At 40.2% G+C, this 21,985-nt stretch overlaps 1 protein-coding gene across 1 annotated transcript; it reads right to left on the reverse strand.

Moving 5' to 3' along the window:
* Positions 1-16,098: 16,098 nt before the first annotated feature.
* Positions 16,099-19,729, reverse strand: LOC114582594 (vomeronasal type-2 receptor 26-like). The gene is made up of 3 exons (XM_028703746.2): positions 19,652-19,729; positions 18,231-18,357; positions 16,099-17,068 (listed from the first exon to the last, which is right to left on the reverse strand). The coding sequence occupies exons 1-3, from the start codon at positions 19,727-19,729 to the stop codon at positions 16,167-16,169; spliced, it is 1,107 nt and encodes a 368-aa protein (XP_028559579.2). The 3' UTR covers positions 16,099-16,166.
* Positions 19,730-21,985: the final 2,256 nt, after the last annotated feature.

The raw sequence follows: 21,985 nt of genomic DNA on the forward strand, positions 1-21,985 counted from the left end.
GTTTCATTTACCAATATTCAGAGTATTTCCTATCCCAGAAAGGAAGCTTAATGTCAAAGGAAGACTAAAGATGCTAATATAATCCAGTTAACACACCTAGGAATATGGTAAAAAAAAACAAAAAAAAACTATTGAATTGAAAATTCTAGAATTTTGGTGATCAAGTAAGTTGGTGTCCATGCAATCCATGAAGTTTTCAGGTGTGGAGGTAAGCAGAAGATATACTGGTTAGCAATTTATAAGATTGTTTATGATAAAACACTTGTACAGTGGTACCTTGGTTTAAGAACAGTAAATATATTTCACAAACAATAAATGGTATTCGGGAAAGATGGAGGCAGTTGGTACTTGACGGTTGGTTCGTTCTTCTGTTGGTTGCATCTTTGACTTAGAGCGTGGGAGTTTGGTGACTTCAAGCAGACATTGTCTGGAGGGATTTTTGAGGACAGGCAAGATTTGGTTTATTAACTTATGCTATGCTATGAAGGAGCTTTGAAAACAAAAAGGACTAAACCCTCTCTTGGGCTCAAGGGACAGAAGCACATTCATATATATATATGAGTGAATGATACTTGTTCAACGGTTGAAAACCAGACAAGTAAAGGTTTATCTTCAAATGTTTTGTAAGGCGACTATTTGTTCATAAATAGCTAACAAAAAACATGTTCTCAATATAGTTGATATACTATAGCATACACTCCCCTACCTGTCTGATTTGAAATCTTCCCTTCTGGACATGGAGTACAATCATAGCAGCAAAATGGTTCCCCCTCTTTCCTTTGTCTGCTGTAACCTGGATGGCAGCGGTCATTACACAAGGCAAGGGGCACCACCTGTCCATAAAACAGAAGATATTGCATGTATTCTATTCTATGTTTGTTCTTTGCATTTTGATCAACAGGCTGCTGCATTGAAATAAGGCACCCAACAGGGTATTTTTTAAAAATTAATTAATTAATTAATGCCACTAACTTTACAATGGTTGTGACAATCACCAATATTTGTGCATATTCAACCCAACAAAGATAATAGTTGTAGGGGACTCTGAGGATCATGTATTCCAACCCCCCACAATGCAGGAATATACAGCTGTCCTATAAAGGGATCAAACCTGTGACCTTGGCATTATCAACACCTTGCTCTAACCAACTGAGCCACTCAGCCAGTAAATGGTTCAGGCAAAGAAAATGTGAATATCTACTGATATGTGTAGATTTTATAATATGTTTTTAAAGATGAGAAGTGGCAACTTGGTTCCTTTAAAGAAATGAACACAGAAATGAAACTACGAAGCACAATTTCGTATTGCATGCTTTCTGTGCTTGTTGCATGTGGATGTTCTCATTATAAAACATTTATTTCATTATTGGATTATTATTTCACAATCCACCTTAAGAAAAATGAAATCTCAAACATGGCAACAGCAGAAATACAGTGCGTAGGCAGATGTATATGGGAGCCAAAGAACACACCAAAAATTAATTATAATTCTTATTAATTTATAATTCCCTGACACCTAAAAAGTTCTTCCACAGAATGACTACAAGGTTCTAACCCTTTGCTGCTAGCCACACTACACCAACACCCGTACCACTGGTCAACAAATCTTGGTTCAACTAAATAGTCTAGGCATTTCAAATGGTGTTTCAGGGAAGAGCTGCACGGTTTTAAACCCTGAAAGCCAAGATCACTACAGTGACATGTAAACAACCCATCTCTAACATACAAAGAATCAATGCAGCTAAAAGGAACTCATTCAGCAGGGTGTACATGATTATGAAACAAATCTGGTGAATGTCTACCTATAGACCTCAGAAGCTGCAGCTGGGTCCTACCTGGTTAAAACTCTGGTGCCATGTAATGATCTTCTCATCAATGGAGAAATCACTGCCCAGTGGAGCTTGGGGATCCAGTTTCCCAACTTTCACTCTTAAAAAGGACTTATTTGGGAAAGTCACCCAGTTGATAATATCAAATCCACCTTCTAGCTCACGTTTCTCATTAAAAAAGACGGCATCCCCCGCACTGTTGTTAAACAAGATATTCCTCAGGAAAGGTTGAAGCTACAGAGGAAGAAAGAGAATGGTAGATTTGGTAAAAATAGAGAAGACACTACAAAGCTTCTGTTTTCTCATGCTGGGATCAATTCATACTATTTGCTGAAGATCCCCTTGAGTTTTCAGGGGAGACATACCTGCCTAGATTCCATTTCAGAAACTAATTTTGTATTTCGTAATTGAGAAGCATTTTTTACCTAGAGGTAGTAGCTGCCTTCATTCAATGTAAGTAAACATTTTTTACTTTTACAAATTTGCCTGGTTTATTCTGAGCAACAGGTAGAAACTGAGGAAAGATCAGCAGAACACAAATAAACAGGGATAAAATGTGTAATTTCATAATTCCTAGCTTCACAGCCTCCTTGCCATCTTTTTTCTCCCACACATGTTGGATAGGAGGCTTAAATTCTAATTTACAGATTTAATCCTCAATCCATATCCATCCAACCTAAGTTCAACATTTCCATTCAACTCTTTTTACATAGATTTTAATACAACAAAAGCTTTTGAACTGCGTATTGAATTTCACCAAACCAATGCAAGTGTGTATTCCTTGACAAACTATGTTAGACATTACCTGGAAATATTGATTTTGAGGTCCCAGATAGTTACCAAGCACCATCTCTCCCTGTTTGGTTCTGGGTGCCAACATGGCATGCAAAGCATGTGCCACAGCATAGACGGCATTGTAGATGCTGTAGCTTTGGCTGGTCATTTGCATTTCAAAAAAAGCCCCAGGAAGGCTCTCCAACTTCTCCTCACCAGTGCAGAATTCCTCCTCCGTTTCCACATCTAAAAACTGGCAACCAAATGCCTGTTGCCAGAACAACCTGATAAAGCCATCGGCCTCAGAATGGGGATTTAGGTTCAAGAGGAAAGGGTGGAACCCCTTCACCTCACTGGAATGAATGGCAAAGGATAAGGCACCATGGAAGTTTTGTATATCCAGATCTTTGTGGTATGGCTCTGAGGAGAAATCCCAGTCGGTGGTCATAACCCACACTTTGTTTATGGGACTCATACTCATCATTCTACCTATCAGTAGCAGCCATTGCAAACCTGTCTTCGTGTTTTTGTCTGCATTGACAACAAATACATTGACATTTGTTTTGCTTAGGGACTCGGCCATATTCTGACATTTCTCTATCAACCCAGTATCATCAAAACCCCGGTTGGTTACCATTCTCTCAGTGACAGCTATACAGATGCCATTCTGGGAAAGCTGGCTTGTCAACTTTTTCACAAACGTTTCTCCTTTATCGTCAGCTGTGACAAATATCCCAACCCACTTCCACTGGAAATAGAGAAGAAGCTGAACAATGCCGGTGTATTGATGTTCTTCACTGGGGGCCATTTGGTACAACGAAGAAATAGGGTCTTTTTTACTCACAGCTGGAGTTAATGAAGAATAGGTGATCTAGTGAAGAACAATGGGATTTTTAAATCGCCAGGTAGGATATTTATGTGTCTTGAGGTTTTTTATTCTTGCTGAGTTCAATAACTTTCTGAGTTTAAGGATTATTTTTTTAATTTGCTTTTCCGCATCCCTGCTCCTCATTTTCCTACTCTTACCATGTCTTATAGGCAGTAGTGGCTGGTGGAGTGGGTCAGGGGAAATTATTTGGCCTCTTGTACATTGAGGGCAAAAAGGAAGGGAGAGAGGTTTGTACAGTACAGATGCATTATGGTGAGTGCTGGATTGGATATTGGTGCGTTTTCATCACACCAACCTAGCTCTTCACCTCTACACCTTTCCTTCTGTTTACAGCACACATAAAATGGTGCTGGGAGGTCCGCCTTGCAGGAAAAAGAGCTGATTTCCATGTGATACTTCAGAGCAAAATTTATAGAATCTTCTAAAGCATGGTTTGTCAAACTTTCTCATTTTTCCTAAGCACAGTCCCTACTTACATGGCTGAAAATTACTGAGGCCCATTAGACGTATGATAGTTAGGCAGAGGCAGAGTTTGGCATAATCAGCTGGAAATTCCTGACATGATTTTCTACAGATAACTAATTCATCTCTGAAAATGGTTGAATTATTTTTCACAATATTTTCCTTCTGAAAAATGGGTTCCATAGCTCAGCTTTCCTCTAAACTATGCACAAACATTTGTTATGGAGATTTTGTGACTCAGTTAATCTATTTTAGGGAGAATTTCCTGATCCAGGGGTTCTAAGTGGATAAAACCTATGATTTTATATTTTTTCCATTCCCAGCTCCACATGCTCCTCAAAGTCATTTCATCTCACATTCTCCTTTCACACACCACTTACCGTAGATTCCGGCGTATTAGGTGACTGGGCGTATAAGACGACCCCCCAAATTGGCAGCTGCTTATATGCGGCAGCTTTGCTGGGCAGCGGCAGTGGGCGGTGGGCTCCACGCTATCCGGCGAAGCTATCCGGCGAAGTTGTCCAGCGATGCTAAGCCGGCTTTGGCAGCTTCAGCAGCTTCGTTGAGCAGGAGCAGTGGGCGGCGGGCTCCGCTCCGCATTGGGAGGAAGCCGCCCAGCGAAGCCGGCTTGTTATCACTGGGCAGCTTCCTCCCAGTGCAGAGCCTGCCGCCCACTGCTGCTGTGCAGTGAACCCATATCCAGCGTATAAGATGACCCCCGACTTTTTAGAGGATTTTCTGGGGTTAAAAATTCATCTTATACGCTGGAATCTATGGTATATCTTTCTCGTCCACTCAACCATATACTTTCAGTTTCTTTCATCCCTCCTCCCTGATCACTTTACACTCACTTCCTATTTATGACTTTTTTAAACTTACTCATCCATTTCCTTTGTATTCTTAGCTTAATATATATTTGCTAATAGATTTATGTACTAATAAACATTAGTCTTTTATCCCACGTTCCAATTTCCTTTATTTCCAATACCCATCCAATTTAACATCTCTCCCCATAAACCTTCCCTATCTCCAAACCACATTGAGAGTGATCCAACCTAAGGGTGTTGTCATGGCAAGAGAGGGGGAACTGGTCTGGCTTTGGCACTGAGGACAATCCACTGGTGGATCCCAACCTGATGTTTGAAAAAAATTGTCATACAGTTTAAAATTCTGATTTCTTCATACCATACGCCCTCAGTGGCCTGCTAAGGGAATTGATCTTAATTTCTTCTAGTCATGGCATACTGAATGCTGAAAGAACAGGGTAGTTTTATTATTATTCTTTAATTTAATAAATAAATAAGCAAGAAATATTTGTTTTAGCCTGCCAAAAAACATACTCCTTTCCTTCTCCCCCTCCCAATGCCCTGAGAATATACACTAAGACTAAATCATACACAACAGTTGTGGAGTCTTCATTCCAGCCACACTCTTCCTACCTGTAGAATCTTATAAAGCTCCAAGATGGAGGCCATGTGGCTTGAAGTTTCAGAGTCAAGGCCCCCAATGGCAGCTATCAGGTTCTTATCAACACCACACTTGTAGTTGGGGATGGTTTTCCTATGATGAGAGATGAGGTTCAAAGTATTCTGATAAGTCATCTTTGCATCACAGTAGCTGTCATAGATCTGGAACCCCAAAGTGATGTTGGATAAAATGTTGGGGTTCTCGTTGACCTCATTCACAGCAAAGACTAGGGAAAGGACATGCTGGTAGTTCTTTGGTACTGCGCTGAAAAAAATAGAGGAGTTATGCATGTGGTGGGTTTTTCTGCTTCTGTCTTGCTTCTGCTGGACAGACCTCATGTTTTGAAAGTGGATAAACACACACAAATACACACATTATCTCATAAGATTATAATCTGAGGACATGCGATGAAATTGAATTTTGAAAGATCCAGGGGAGACAAAAGAAAGTAAATACTTAGGTAAACGATGAAATTTACTCCCACAAGAGTTAGCAATGGCCCACAACTTATATGGCTTTAAATGAAGATTAAAACAGCAGCAGCAGCAGCATCAACAACAACAGCAACAAGGGAGGTAGCTGCTAACCACAGTGGCTATGTTCTCACCCCACCATTGGAGGCACTATGCCTTTGAATCCCAGTTCCTGGTAATGGGAGCTGAGAAGACTGCTGTAATGCTCAGGACTTACTTGTGGGTTTATCGTGGCCATCTGGTTGGCTGCTGTGAGATCATAGCGTGGGGCTATATGGGTCCTTGGCCTTTCTTACATTTGCTAGTTCTTATGACCTCTATGTGTAGAACAGAGTGAAATGTATGGCATATGTGGTGTCATGTAAGGTAATAAAAACTTTCTGGGATATGATATATAATGAATTGAGAAAAAGTTTAAAAGAATGTTTGTTGAAAACCTGGAAGCTTTTTTATTAGCAATTATAAGTACTGAGATTCCAAAGGATCAGAAAAGACTATTTATGTATGCAACAATAGCCACTCAGATGTTATTAGCCCAGAGGTGAAAATAAGAATAAATCCCGACTAGGGAAGAATGGCAAACCAAGTTGATGGAGTATGCTGAAATGGCAAAACTAACTGGAAAGCTCAGGAACCAAGACGACAAGAACTTTAAAAAAGAATGGGGGAAAATTATAATTTATTTAGGAGACCATTGTAAACAGATGAAAACATTAGCAGGATTTTAATCTGACTTGTATAGTAATAAAGACTTTGGGGTTTAAAAAAAGAATAACAGATTGATATTCAGTTGTAAATGTTGACATTAGGAGCCATGGAGAGGATGGGGGAAGTTGTGAGATTCAGAGTAATCTCTTTATATGAATTTGTAATTGATTTTGTTAGAAGTATATATTTTTTAAAACCAAATAAAAACTATTCTATATAAAGAAAATTATCTAGTTTTTTATTATTTACTTACATAACCAGGAGCTTCCCCCCCCCCCCCCAGAAAAATAAAAATATTTCCTTACGTATATTCATCAGCAGGTGTTTCCTTTGGCTTCTCCCTGAAGTCTATTGAAAAGCTGGGGGAAAAGAATTGTGAAGTGATGCCACCAATTACAAAGTGCCCTGGCTGATAATACTGGTGTTGGACATGGAAGAGGTCAATGACACAATGCAAAGCAGAACGTGTCAAAAATAGAGGGAACAGTATGAGTAGGGTCCAGAAGGGTAAACTTAACATCTTGAGATGTGGAGGTTCTCCTTTTAAAAATTAAGCACCTGTTTCAGTCTAAAATGCTTATCATCACCTAATGTCAGCATACCTTCTGTCCTGTTGCCCTTCAGCAGCTCTAATCTATGTTTATAAATAAATGGTAGAATAGCTGTCATTGGCACTGGGGTGGTTTTTTATAAGCATTCTGCTGTTTCTCTCTGGCATATGGGCTTCAAACTAACATACGGATACTGCCTGAGAAAGAATGAATTGCTGTGTGTTAAGATAATAACATGGTACACATTCCCAGCGGAGTTGCTAGGTCTGTGGCACCATGTGCAGCAGAAGCATTGAACAAAATATGTTTTGCCCCCTTGAAAATATATTATCCGTTGCATTGCAGATCGGGCAGAGCACCTGGTTTCAGGAAGATCTGAATGGGTGTGAAAATAATAGTGGATTAGCCAGGCCATGGGAGAAAATGGAAAGGCTTGTGTTCCATTATGCTCCAGAGAAGGGAATGTTCCAAAGTATAGAAAATGCCTTGTATGAAAAAGTGGTCAGGTCCAGCATCTTGACTAACAAAGGAAGGAAGAAATAGTTCACTGGGAACTTGGCCAGTGTTAACATTGCTTTTCTGTTTTGCAAGCATGGCATCTATTAGCATTGAGTACTTTGTCACTCACTGTCAGGCTGCCAGAAAAACCCCTCAGTTTGTTGTCTGATGCTCTAAGCAGAACCAGGCACTGTGATTGCAGAAATCAACTTTATTGCTTAGTAATCAAGTAGTCAGCACACAGTACATCCATCAGATAAGCACGTCAGTTGCAGAAGCTAAAATTCTGTCCTCACTCCCCCTTATTTATACCTCTGTCCTTGCATTTTTTTTCACGGTGACTCAGCTTTCTTAATCATTCTAGCCTTTTCCCGTCCCTTCTTATCCAGTGCTGGGAGTGGAGCAGGGGAAGGAGCTGAATCAGGACTGTACTGCAGAGCAGGAGACACAACCCTCGCTCCTTCTCTATCAGCATTTGTGGTTACCTCAAGCTGCTCCCCTTCACCCTCACTCTCCGCTGGTGATTCCTCCCTGTCCCACCAGTCTGAACCTGGTTCAAAATCCACCTTCAGGTGCCTCCTGGACCACTAGCTGCCACTACTCTTTCTCCTCCTGCGAGATCCTGACACTCGCTGTGTGCAGTATCACAACTTACCTAAGAGGATGCCTGGGTTCAGGACAAGGCCTCTTTCTTGCCTAAATGAGGGATTAAGTTGACAGATCAAAGTGATCTGTCATTCATCCTGAAAGATAATGTTTTAAAAAATGGCAGAAAGAGATTTCAAAATTTATCGGGGGGGGGGGGGCAAAATGTTGAATGGTTTCTTTAAATGTAAAGGTTCATCATTGTTCCACTCGATGTGTATATCTTAAAGGGGCCAGAGCAAGGGCCAGAGCAAGATAACGAGACCCAACTTTAAAGCTGTGAAACATAGCAGGTGCTGCTGAGTTGTATTTGATTAAGGTGTGTCAGCATTTGGGTTTAGTATATAAGGAGCAGCACCTAGCTCTCCCATTACCCTGGGGGTTGGGTTGGTGGTTGGGTCTGGTTTGGTTGTTAATGTATTTAGTGTAAATGGAGTTTTTGTTTTTCTTATTAAAACCTTGTTTAAGTTATTTTTGAGTCCTTTTCATTTTTAATGCATGATCTCCCCAGCAAGCTATCTGCAGCGCTACCATACTGCAAATAGCCAACATCTTTGGTTATGGGCCCAGCTGCTGAGTGGATGACTGCATATTTTTGGACTCTGAGAAAGGTTTGAAAACTCCTTCTCCTGTTAGTGTAATTTTTTTGTGGGTCTGGAAGAGTTCCAGAATGGTTGACCGGGTTCCTGAAGCTGAGAAGGCTCTGGTCTTCCCACAGCTAACAGATGAGAACTATAGTTTATGGTCTTTTCGGGTGGAGGCGCTTTTGACCTCTAGAGAAGTATGGACCTATGTAACTGATGACCCTCCTGACCCTGTAACTAATGCTTGGTCGAAAGGAGATGCAAAAGCCAGGGCGATAATTAATTTGGCAGTCAGCGACCAGCAAGTAGTCTATATAAGAAATAAGAAAACTGCCAAAGAAATGTGGGACAGTCTTGCAGCAGTGCATGTTAGAAAAGAGTCAGCATCTGCATTGTCGTTTTTCAAGCAGTTGTACCAGACGAAGTTGCAGCCTGGTGGTGATTTGGCAGCACACTTGAGACGTCTGGAGGCAATACGCGGCGAATTAATTCGAAGGGACATGGTGATACCTGATATTCAGTATGTTTTTATCATCCTTTGTTCCCTTAATGAGGACTTTGATGGTATAGCTAGCCAGATATCTGCTGTTCCACCAGCACAATTAACTGTGGAAGGGGTAACGGCAAGATTAATGGGCGAGTTGGATAGAAGGGAGGCTTGTGCCATAAGCACTCCTATTTCCAGAAAAAATGAGGAACGCCATATGCAAACCTGTGGTGATACAACTGCATTTAAAGCTGCAAAGCGTTGTTGGTTCTGCAATAAGCAAGGACATTTTGCAAAGGACTGCAGAGCCAAAAGAAAGCAAAGTACTCCCAAGTCTGTTTCTGTTCGTCAGTCACGGTTGTCAGCCCAACAGCAGACATCGTATAGTAAAGACAGAAACGAGCCGCGAGCTTTTCATGCTTGGACTACAAATCGTAAAAGAATTAAAGATGCCAAGTGGAAGTCTTTTATTATAGACTCTGGAGCATCTCAGCACATCTGCAATGATCGAAGCTTGTTTATTTCTTTCGAAGAGGAAATTGGTAATGTACATTTAGCCAATTCACAAGTCTTGCAGTCGCTTGGCAGAGGTACTGTTAAACTTGACTCTTTAAACATTACAATAGCAAACTGCATTTACTGCCCGTCAGTGGACAATTTATTGTCAGTAAGGTGCTTTGCTCGTCAAGGCATAACTGTGCGTTTCTTAAAATCAATGTGTGAGTTTTTTGATGGGAACAAACGTTTATTGTATGCCCGGGACTCTGATGGTTTATATAGACTCTATTTTCGCACCTACTCCCAATCGCCTATAAATTGCAGAGAAGCACGGTCAAGCCAGGGGTTGAGGAATGTAAGGCCTCATTCCGGGTGTGTCCATGAGGCGCACAGAATTCTGGGACACCTGAATTTTGCTGATGTAATTAAGACAAAGAATATCGTTAATGGCCTCAACTTAAAACCATGTAAATTCTTTATGCAATGTCTATCCTGTTGCAAGAATAAGATTAAGGTTGCACGCAAGGGTAGGTGCTCAGATAGGAAAGTAACTGAACCATTTGAGCGTGTACATTGTGATTTAGTTGGGCCACTCCCACCATCATTAGGAGGTTCTAAGTACTGGCTTACTCTGATAGACCAGTATAGTAGATACTGTTGGACTTATGCAATAGCTGAGAAGTCCCAAGCATTTGAAAAGTATAAAGTTTTTTGCAACTGGGTAAAAACGCACTTTAACAAACCAATTAAGAACCTATTTTCTGACCGGGGCGGGGAATTTGTTTCTGAGGATTTTGAGAAATTCCTGGAAGCGCAGGGGACTACTCATGAGTTATCTTGCCCCCGAAGTCCCTGGCAAAATGGGCTTGTTGAAGTTGTGCAGCGTGACCTACAGGCAGGGGTTAAAACGTATCTGCATGATGCTAATCTGCCCAAAGACTTTTGGGCTGAAGCACTTAATGCATTTTGTTACGTTAGAAATCGCAGTTATCATACTGGTTTAGATGTCACCCCCTATGAGAAACTGTTTAAAAAACGCCCTAATCTGAAATACCTCCGCATTTGGGGTTCAGATGTAATTATGCATTATCCTGCTAAGCAAAAATTGGGTGAACGTAGTGTCCAGGGAAAATTAATGGGCTACCAGCAGGGGGCGTACAGAATTTACATACCAGCAACTGGCAAATTTCATATTACCAGAAGCATGATACAAACTGTAAATTGGAATGGAGTTGCTGTCTTCCAAGATACTGATGGTATAGATAATACTGAGGAAGAAGAGGAAGAAACAGCAGAAGAAGCAGCAGGAAATAGTGCTTCTGAATTAATGGGAAAAGACAAAAAGCCTGTTGAGTCTGATAAATTGTTTGATGATTTAAAGTCACAGGCACCCGAGGGGAGGTCAGATTCTCTTGAGTTTTCTGACCGAGAGCTTAGCCTACAGGCACCTCTTCAATCTGACAATGATTTACAACCTGAAACTAGTGGTTTACTTAGTCCCATTAAGTCTGAGAAGTCTGACTCTCCTTCTGGACTGAGACGTTCAGATAGAAAGAGACAGAAGCCACAACGATTTGCAGATGAACATTTTAATACTGTGTATGCCAATAAGGTAGTTTTTGAGCCAAAAAGCTACAGTGATGTTCAGAAATTACCTAAGCAACAAGCTGCAAATTGGTATAAAGCTATGAACTCCGAGATAGCTTCTTTAAAAGAGCATAACACTTGGTCTCTTGTACCACAAACCCCAGATATGAGACTTATTGATTCGAAATGGGTTTATAGAGTTAAAACGAATGACAAAAATGAAGTTGTAAGGTACAAAGCAAGATTAGTTGCTAGGGGTTTTCAACAAATTCCAGGCGAAGATTATGATTTGTGTTATTCACCAAGCGTAAAATATGAAACAGTTAAGCTTTTGTTAAAAGATGCATCACAGCGTGGACATTCCGTTTATCACCTAGATATAAAAACTGCATATTTGTTTGCAGATTTAAAAGAACAAATTTTTATGCGTGTTCCTGAAGGCATAGACGCCGCTGAAGGTTTGGTATGCAAATTAAACAAATCCCTTTATGGTCTGCACCAAAGTGGAAGGAATTGGCACCAAACTTTAGCAAAAGAATTGCTGGATATTGGTTTTTCACAAGGAAAGGCAGACAATTGTGTGTTCATAAAGGAAAGGGCAAACTCTGTAACAAAAATATGTGTGTATGTAGATGACGTATTAATTTCTACAAAAACTAAACAGGAATATGAACAGGTGGTATCACAGTTACAGAAGAAATTTGATGTAGTGGAATTAGGCATAGCTAAAAATTACTTATCCATGCAAATTGAGAAAGGCAAAAATGGATCTTTTCTGGTTCATCAAACTGCAAAAATTGATGATCTTGTTGAAATGCTATGTTTAGAAAATGCAAATGGGAAGGAAACACCTATGGTGTGTGGTTTCACCTTTACAGGTGAAGACAAGCCATTTCCTAACAAAACTTTGTATCGTTCTGCTATAGGCAAGCTAAATTTCATTCAAAGAATCTCAAGACCAGATATAACTTATGCTTTTCACTTTCTGGCAAAATTTGTGGAAAAGCCTACTACACAATGTTTCTCTGCTCTTAAGAGAGTGGTAATGTACCTTAAACATACCAAACATTATAGGTTGCAGTTTACAACATGTATTGACAAAGGTTTTGAAATTTTCTGCGATGCATCTCATGCAATGGAACAAAATAATTGCAGGGGTGTGTCTGGTATGGTGTTTTGTTATAACGGTTGTCCATTTGAATGGAAGTCCCAAACACAAACCATTATTTGTCTCTCCACAACAGAAAGTGAATTATGTGCATGCGTTCAGGCCACTCGTGATGTAGAATGGTATCTGCAAGTGTTTGCAGACCTACAGATGCAAGTAACACTACCAGTAAAAGTTTACCTTGATTCCCAGAGTGGACTTGCTATCCTGTGCTCAGAGACCAATACGCAGCGCACTAGAGTCTTAAGGTTACGTTTAGAATTTGTAAAGCAACTAATTGCTGATGAAATGGTTGTATTTGAATATGTTCCTGGTGACAGTCAAATTGCGGACATTTTTACAAAAGCACTTCCAAAGGTTACACATGAAAAACATGTACAAAGTATGCTTTCTGTTTTTGTTCCACAATGATGAACCGCAGGGGAAATGTTGAATGGTTTCTTTAAATGTAAAGGTTCATCATTGTTCCACTCGATGTGTATATCTTAAAGGGGCCAGAGCAAGGGCCAGAGCAAGATAACGAGACCCAACTTTAAAGCTGTGAAACATAGCAGGTGCTGCTGAGTTGTATTTGATTAAGGTGTGTCAGCATTTGGGTTTAGTATATAAGGAGCAGCACCTAGCTCTCCCATTACCCTGGGGGTTGGGTTGGTGGTTGGGTCTGGTTTGGTTGTTAATGTATTTAGTGTAAATGGAGTTTTTGTTTTTCTTATTAAAACCTTGTTTAAGTTATTTTTGAGTCCTTTTCATTTTTAATGCATGATCTCCCCAGCAAGCTATCTGCAGCGCTACCATACTGCAAATAGCCAACACAAAAGGCCAAGGATAAAACATAAAATACTTACAAATGTAAAAGATAGAGGCAGATTTGCCCTCCCAGACCTTAAATTGTATTATGAATCTGCTTGTTTGGTATGGATCAGGGACTGGATGAGATTAGATAAGCAAGAGGCATTAGAACTAGAAGGACAAGGACATGACAACAGATTTGGCTGGCACGCATACTTATGGTACAGGAAAGGGAAGGTTCATAGAAGTTTTTACAACCATATAAACAGGAAATCACTAATGAGAGTATGGGAGAGATACAAAGACTTATTGGAACAAAAGACCCCGTGGTGGCTTTCACCACATGAAGCATTACTGCTCAAACCACTTAGAAAGAAAGGAAAATGGGACTTCCGGGTTGGCGCCAGCGCCAAATGGCGGATTCCCTCCGAGCTCCGGAGGGAGTCTGCTCGACAGGGGTCGGGTCCTGCCGCGCCGGCGACGCGGGGACCCTCAAAAACCACGGGCGCGGATGCCCGTGGACTTGGTGACTCGGCGGGCACCGTTAGCGCCCTCCCAACCCGCGAAGTAGCCTTTTTAAAGGCTACAGAGCAGGGGACGGGGAGCGGCGCGGTGCTGCGAGTCTTCTGCTTCCCCTGCCGAGCGAAGCCGCATGCCATTCGACGGAGAGCGCTGACTTCTTCTTCTGAAAATCTGGACTTAAACTAAAAACAACAACCCGTGAGTAATTTGGAAATTGGATTAAAAAATTTCTTTATTGGATTCAGCACGAGCGGGGGGAGGTGCAAAGAGGAAGTCCGTCTCCCCCCCATTGTAAACATTTCAAAGCAAGGATTTGACAACTAAGATCGAGAGAGGAGCTTTTGTTTTGGATAAAAGTTATTAATTGCATGGATTGACAACACAAGTGATTGTGCTGGAGGAGAAGAGTTAATATTTTGATCAAAGTGTCACCCCCCCCCCGAGACCGGGAGTGATCCGCGAGAGGAGCCTGCTGAGGAGACATAGAAGACTTTGACATCTGTCAAACTAGCTGTCAAAGTTGAAAAAATAGAGAACTTTGTTTCTGACGTTCTTGCCGGTTACATTGGATATAATATAGTTACAAGTTGCTGAAAATAAATAACGATTGAAACAAATTAACTTGGCCTTTGGGTTTGAAGTGAAAGGAATACTGAATAACTAGAACCCCTCTAGAGGGGATTCAGGAACATTACAAGAATGGAAATAGGCCGGAAAATACTAGCTGACCTGGATGAGGTTGCCTTTCTCATGGGAAAGTTACAAAGGATGTATGAGCAAGGCCATGTTTTGTCTACAAGTGCCACAACTTTCGAATCAACAATAAATGTACCTACTGAGTTGGAAAAGGACTTGAAAACCCAGGCAGCAGAACAAGAATGAACCTAGGAAAAATTGAGGAAGTGGAAGAAGTGGAAGAAGATGCTGACCAGAAGGAGCAGGAAGGAGGGGTTGCAATGCTCCAGAGGGCAATGGTGAGCCGGAGACCTGCTAAGACGGAGATTACAAATTTGATCAAGGTGGAAGCTGGAGCTTTTGGGACATTTGGATTTAAAAAGATTAAGAAACAAGATTTGAGCTCCACCTTTAAACATGGAGGTCTGGCTGGAAGGATCATGGAAATTATAGGGATTGTGCCCCTCCGAACCTTGGTGTCAAATACAAAGGACTTTCAAAGAAACCGGCAGAGAGGGACTGAAAGAGATTTAAGAGCCTCAGATGTGAGGTTGCCAGGCTGATAGTAGATGACTGATAGACAATGGTTCTGGGATCGAAGCCGGGGAAGGGAGGGTGGGGCCTGGAAATCCAAAGGCTGTTTGATATCTTTTATTCCTTTTTAAAATTTCTGTTGTTACTAGTATAAAGATGGGGAATCCGTGGAAGGGAAACTGAGTTGATCTTAGGAAGGAAATCTTAAGTATAAAGGATTAATGTATAATAAGTTAAAAGCTGATACGTAAATTGAATTAAACATAATAAATAAATTAAGGTTAAAAGGTTAGGGATGAGAACTTGCTGGATAAATATCTGGATGTGGAATACAAGAAGGGGAGGTGAGGGGAAGTTCTGGAAAAAATGTTATTGAAAATTTGGAATTGTAAAGGGGGAAACTTTCTTTTTTGTTTTTTTTCTTTTCTTTCTATCTTTTGTATTATCTGAAACTTTAATAAATATTATTTTTTTAAAAAAAAAAAGAAAGAAAGGAAAATGGCTCACATATGTTGATTTATTAAAGGAACATAATGGAAAATGGAAATTAAGAGATTATGATGAGATCAAAGACCACTTTCAGAGTTGGTTGCATTATCGACAACTATATGAAACACATAAAGAAGACAGCAAGAAAGGATTTAGTTATACAAGATCTAGGTCTCAAATGGAAGTGATTGAAGGGAAAGTGAAATTACTGAAGGCCACATACAGTATACTATTAGAATGGGAGACGAAAGATGAAGAGGTAAAATCAGTTATGATGGAAAACTGGGGGAAATTATGGAAAAGTGATTTAAAATTTACAGATTGTTCCCTATTGAAGGAGAATGAAATGAAGATGATGTACAGATGGTATATAACACCAGTGCAGTAAGGGGAAATGTAAAAAACTAGTTCAAATATATGTTGGAAGTGTAAGCAACATCTATATCAAGAGAACCTGAAAGCTGAAGCCTTCCCAAACACACAAACCTTAAAACATTTAAAAGGTTATCCACTATAATGATTTTAATAGTTAGATTGTTACTTATTTCTCTTTTTTAGCTGCTCTTTTGAGTTGAGTTCAGGCTTGAAGACAATGATATAACATTTTGGGGAGAAGATACAACCCAAGATCCCTGCACTGGAGGCCAAGATGGAGAAGATCTCCACAGCCACTATGTACTTCCCTTTGGTGCTTAAGTAGGATGGAACAAAAGAAAGCCACACACTGCAAAACACCAACATGCTGAAAGTGATAAATTTGGCTTCATTAAAAGTGTCCGGAAGCTTCCGAGCAAAGAAAGCCACAATGAAGCTGACAAGAGCCAGCAATCCCATGTAACCAAGAACAGAGTAGAACATGTTGGCTGATCCTTCATTGCATTCCACTATGACTTCTTCAGGCAGAGAGTGCATGTCCAGATCTGGGAATGGATGGTCAGTACCCAGCCATAGCATACAAATACTTGCTTGGATAAATGAGCAAAAGAGAATAATAGAGGTGGAAAATCTTTTCCCCACCCATTTCCTCATCTTGGATCCTGGTTTGGTGGCCATGAAAGCCAGAACCACCGTGAGGGTTTTAGCCAAAACAGAAGAAACAGCCACTGAGAAGATGATACCAAAGGCAGTTTGTCGTAGATTGCAGGTCAGTAACTGGGGGCGCCCAATGAATAGCAAGGAGCAGAGGAAGCAGAGCAGGAGGGAGATGAGCAGGGTGTAGGTGAGATTCCGGTTGTTGGCTTTGACAATGGGAGTGTTTTGATGTTTGATGAAGATTCCAAACACCAAGGCTGTAGTTGCAGAAAAAGCCAGAGCCAAAAGAGCCAAACTGATGCCTAAAGGTGCTTCATAAGATAGGAAGTTTTCTTTCTTGCTGATGCACTGGTTTCTCTCTTGGTTAGGATACTGATCTTCTTGGCACTGGAAGCAGTCATCCATATCTTGCAGTATAAAGAAATCAGGATTACTGTACAGTTATAGCATTTTCAGTCTCACTGAGATACAAATATTTATGGTATCGGATCAGGAAACTTTGAATGTCACTGTACTATAATTCAGTGTAATTCACAGTATACATGATACAAAACTATCTTTTTCAGGAAATTGTTAGAGTGTTAACATGTTTTGTCTTTAAGGTAAGCTAATTTTGGAAGATTCTTTTCCGTGGATAATTAAATGAGAATTAAATCTAAATTATAAGCTCCATAAATGTTTGTTTGTGTTTACACATGCATAGAATTGAAAGGTTTGTTTAGTGAAAAAAAAAGTCCCTATTCTAGCAATAGGAGCTTTCCAACCTATCTGAATGGAGAAATAATAATTAAACATTAATGTTTCACAGCTTACCAGTAGAAATGGCTGTAAAATAGAAAGTTTCATTTACCAATATTCAGACTATTTCCTATCCCAGAAAGGAAGCTTAGTGTCCACAGAAGACTAAAGGTGCTAATATAATTCAGTTAATACACCCAGGAATACGGTCAAAAAAATACTCTTGAATTGACATTTCTATAATTTTGGTGATAAGTAAGTTGCTGTCCATGCAATCCATGAAGTTTTCAGGTGTGGAGGTAAGCAGAAGATATGCTGGTTAGCAATTTATAATATTGTTTATGATAATACACTTGTACAGTGGTACCTCGGTTTAAGAACAGTAAATATATTTCACAAAGAATAAATGGTATTCGGGAAAGATGGAGGTAGTTGGTAGTTGGTTCTTCTGTTAGTTGCATTTTTGATTGAAAACGTGGGAGTTTGGTGACTTCAAGCAAACACTGTCTGGAGGAGTTTTTGAGGATGGGCAAGATATGGATTATAAACTTATGCTCTGCTATGAAGGAGCTTTGAAAACAAAAAAGGACTAAAGCTTCTCAGTGTGCTCAAGGGACAGAAGCACATTGCATTCATATATATATATATATATATATATATATATATATATATATATATGAGAATAATACTTGTTGTTCAACAGTTGACAACTGGACAAGTAAAGGTTTAACTTCTAGTCTTTTGTAAGGCGTCTATGTCTATTTGTTCACAATTGGCTAACAAAAACATGTTCTCAATATAGTTGATATACTATAGCATACAGTACCTTACCTGTCTGGTTTGAAATCTTCCCTTCTGGACATGGAATACAATCATAGCAGCAAAATGGTTCCCCCTCTTTCCTTTGTCTGCTGTAACCTGGATGGCAGTGGTCATTACACAAGGCAAGGGGCACCACCTGCCCATAAAACAGAAGGTATTGCATGTATTCTATTCTATTTGTGTTTGGTCTCTGCCTTTTCATCAACAGGCTGCTGCATTGAAATAAGGCACCCAGAGGGTTGTTTTTATTTTTTTAAATTATTAATTAGCAGCACCAACTTTACAATGGTTGTGACAATCACCAATATTAGTGGATATTCAACCCAATAAAAAAGGCAATAGAATCAAAAATTGTAGCATTGGAAGGAACTCTGAGAATAATTTATTCCAACCCCCCTGTAATGCAGCTGTCCTAAAATGGGATCAATCCTGTGACCTTGGCATTATCAACACCATGCTCTAACCAACTGAGCCACTCAGCCAGCAAATGGTTCGGGGAAAGAAAATGTGCAAGACAATGGACCTACTGATATGCGTTTCCCTTTTATAATATTTTTTTAAAGATGAGAGGCGGCAACTAGGTTCCTTTAAAGAAATGAATCACAGAAATGATACTAAAGATTCCTACGAAATTTTGCATTCCATGATGACTGTGCTTGTAGCATGCGGATGTTCTTATTCTAAAACATTTTTTATTATAATAATAATTTATTATTTATACACCGCCCCTCTGGCTGGGCTTCCCCAGCCACTCTGGGCGGCTTCCAACACAATATTAAAATACCGTAATGCATCAAACATTAAAAGCTTCCCTAAACAAGGCTGCCTTCAGTTGTCTTCTAAAAGTCTTCTAAAATTTATATGATTATTGGATTTTAATTTACATTACACATTAAAATTACACTAGGGACGCGGGTGGCGCTATGGGTTAAAGCCTCAGCGCCTAGGACTTGCCGATCGAAAGGTTGGCGGTTCGAATCCCCGCGGCGGGGTGCGCTCCCGTCATTCGGTCCCAGCGCCTGCCAACCTAGCAGTTCGAAAGCACCTTCGGGTGCAAGTAGATAAATAGGGACCGCTTACCAGCGGGAAGGTAAACGGCGTTCCGTGTGCTGCGCTGGCTCGCCAGATGCAGCTTGTCACGCTGGCCACGTGACCCGGAAGTGTCTGCGGACAGCGCTGGCTCCCGGCCTATAGAGTGAGATGAGCGCACAACCCTAGAGTCTGGCAAGACTGGCCCGTACGGGCAGGGGTACCTTTACCTTTACCTTTTTACACATTAAAAAAAATAACTTACGTAACATGGCAACAACAGAAATCAATGCAGCTAAAAGGAACATAGGGTGTAAATGAATAACATAGGGTGTAAATGAATAACAAAAAATCTGGTGCATGTCTACCTATATACCTCAGAAGCTGCAATTGGGTCCTACCTGGTTAAAACTCTGGTGCCATGTAATGATCTTCTCATCGATGGAGAAATCACTGCCCAGTGGTGCTTGGGGATCCATCTTCCCAACTTTCACTCTTAAGAAGGACTTATTTGGGAAAGTCACCCAGTTGATAATATCAAATCCACCTTCTAGCTCACGTTTCTCATTAAAAAACACAGTGTCCCCCGCACTGTTGTTAAACAAGATATTCCTCAGGAAAGGTTGAAGCTACAGAGGAAGAAAGAGAATGGTAGATTTGGTAAAAATAGAGAACACACCACAAAGCTTCTGTTTTCTCATGCTGTGATCAATTCATACTACTTGTTGAAACACCCCCTGAGTTTTAAGGGGACACATACTTTCCTAGATTCCATTTTAGATACTAATTTTGTATATCTTAACTAAGAAGCATTTTTTTTACCAAGAAATGGTAGCTGCCTTCATTGAATGTAAGTAAACCTTTCTACTTTTACAAATTTGTGTGATTTATTCTTAGAAACGGGTAGAAACTGGGGAAAGATCAGCAGAACACAAATAAACAGGGGGAAATTGTGAAATTTCCTATTTCCTCGCTTCCAGGAAGCTGCAAATTGCATAAGTGGTTTTATTCTGCTAAAGAAAAAGGGCTTCACAGCCTGTTTGGCCTCATATTTCTCCCACACATGTTGGACAGGAGGTTTAAACTTTAATTCACAGATTTAATCCCCAATCCATAGCCATCAAACCTAAATTCAACATTTCCGTTCAACTCTTTTCAGTTCTTGCTGAAAATATTCAAGCATTGCCCTATTGGCAAGACATTGGCTTAAATTTGCTGGCAAATTCCACAGAATTAAATACAACAAAACTCTTGTATTGCCTATTGAATTTCACCAAACTAATGAAAATGTGTGTTCCTTAACGAACCTAAATAAAGTACTTCAGCAGTTTTTACCACAACTGGATAGAAATATATGGCATGTTTGGGTACAAAAAAAAGATTACAAGTGTGTTTGTTAGCACTTTTGAACTTAATTGTGGTATTTTATATCAGATCTCATTGAAATTTGAACAATCTATTGATAGCTTCAGAAATATATAACAAATATCCTTAATTTCTGAAGGGACGACTTTTTACTAGCAATAGATTTCTGCAGCTTATACTCAAGGAACCATGCGTTTGATTCTCACCTTCACTAGGAGCACTTCTGTGCCCTTATAATAATAAATACATAAAACTTTCCAAAGAACTGAATGAAAAAGCAACATTCGCTGTGGATGTAGGCTGTCTCCAAGCTTTAGTCTTATGCTTGGGCTATTCATTAAAAAAAATGATCTGCTTTCCATGTTAGACATTACCTGAAAATATTGTGGCTCATGAAGTCCCATATAGTTACCAAGCACCATCTCTCCCTGTTTGGTTCTGGGTGCCAACATGGCATGCAAAGCATGTGCCACAGCATAGATGGCATTGTAGATGCTGTAGCTTTGGCTGGTCATTTGCATTTCAAAAAACGCCCCAGGAAGGCTCTCCAGCTTCTCCTCACCAGTGCAGAATTCCTCCTCCGTCTCCACATATAGAAACTGGCAACCAAATGCCTGTTGCCAGAACAACCTGATAAAGCCATCGGCCTCAGAGTGGGGATTTAGGTTCAGGAGGAAATTATGGAACTCCTTCACCTCACCAGAAAGAATGGCAAAGGATAAGGCACCATGGAAGTTTTGTATATCCAGATCTTTGTGGTATGGCTCTGAAGAGAAATCCCAGTCAGCAGTCATAACCCACACTTTGTTTATGGGACTCACACTCATCATTCTACCTATCAGTAGCAGCCATTGCAAACCTGTCTTGGTGTTTTTGTCTGCATTGACAACAAATACATTGACTTTTGTTTTGCTTAGGGACTCGGCCATATTCTGATATTTCTCTGTCATCCCCAAACCATCAAAACCATTGTAGTTTACCGCTGTCTCAGTGACAGCTATACAGATGCCATTCTGGGAAAGCTGACGCGTCAATATTTTCACAAACGTTTCTCCTTTATCGTCAGCTGTGACAAATATCCCAACCCACTTCCAATGGAAATAGAGAAGAAGCTGAACAATGCCAGTGTATTGATGTTCTTCACTGGGGGCCATTTGGTACAACGAAGAAATATGGTCTTTTTCACTCATCGCTGGAGTAAATGAAGAATAGGTGATCTAGTGAAGAACAGAGGGATTTTTAATCACCAGATAGGATATTTATGTTTCTTTAAGTAATCAAACACATTTTTAGTACATCATACTTCAGCGGAGGGAGAGATTGGGACCAGAACCATTCCATTAACTCCATTCTGTTAGGTTGAAACAGTG

This window comes from Podarcis muralis, chromosome 13 (assembly GCF_964188315.1).
Source record: "Podarcis muralis chromosome 13, rPodMur119.hap1.1, whole genome shotgun sequence".
Classification (NCBI taxonomy): Eukaryota; Metazoa; Chordata; class Lepidosauria; order Squamata; family Lacertidae; genus Podarcis; species Podarcis muralis.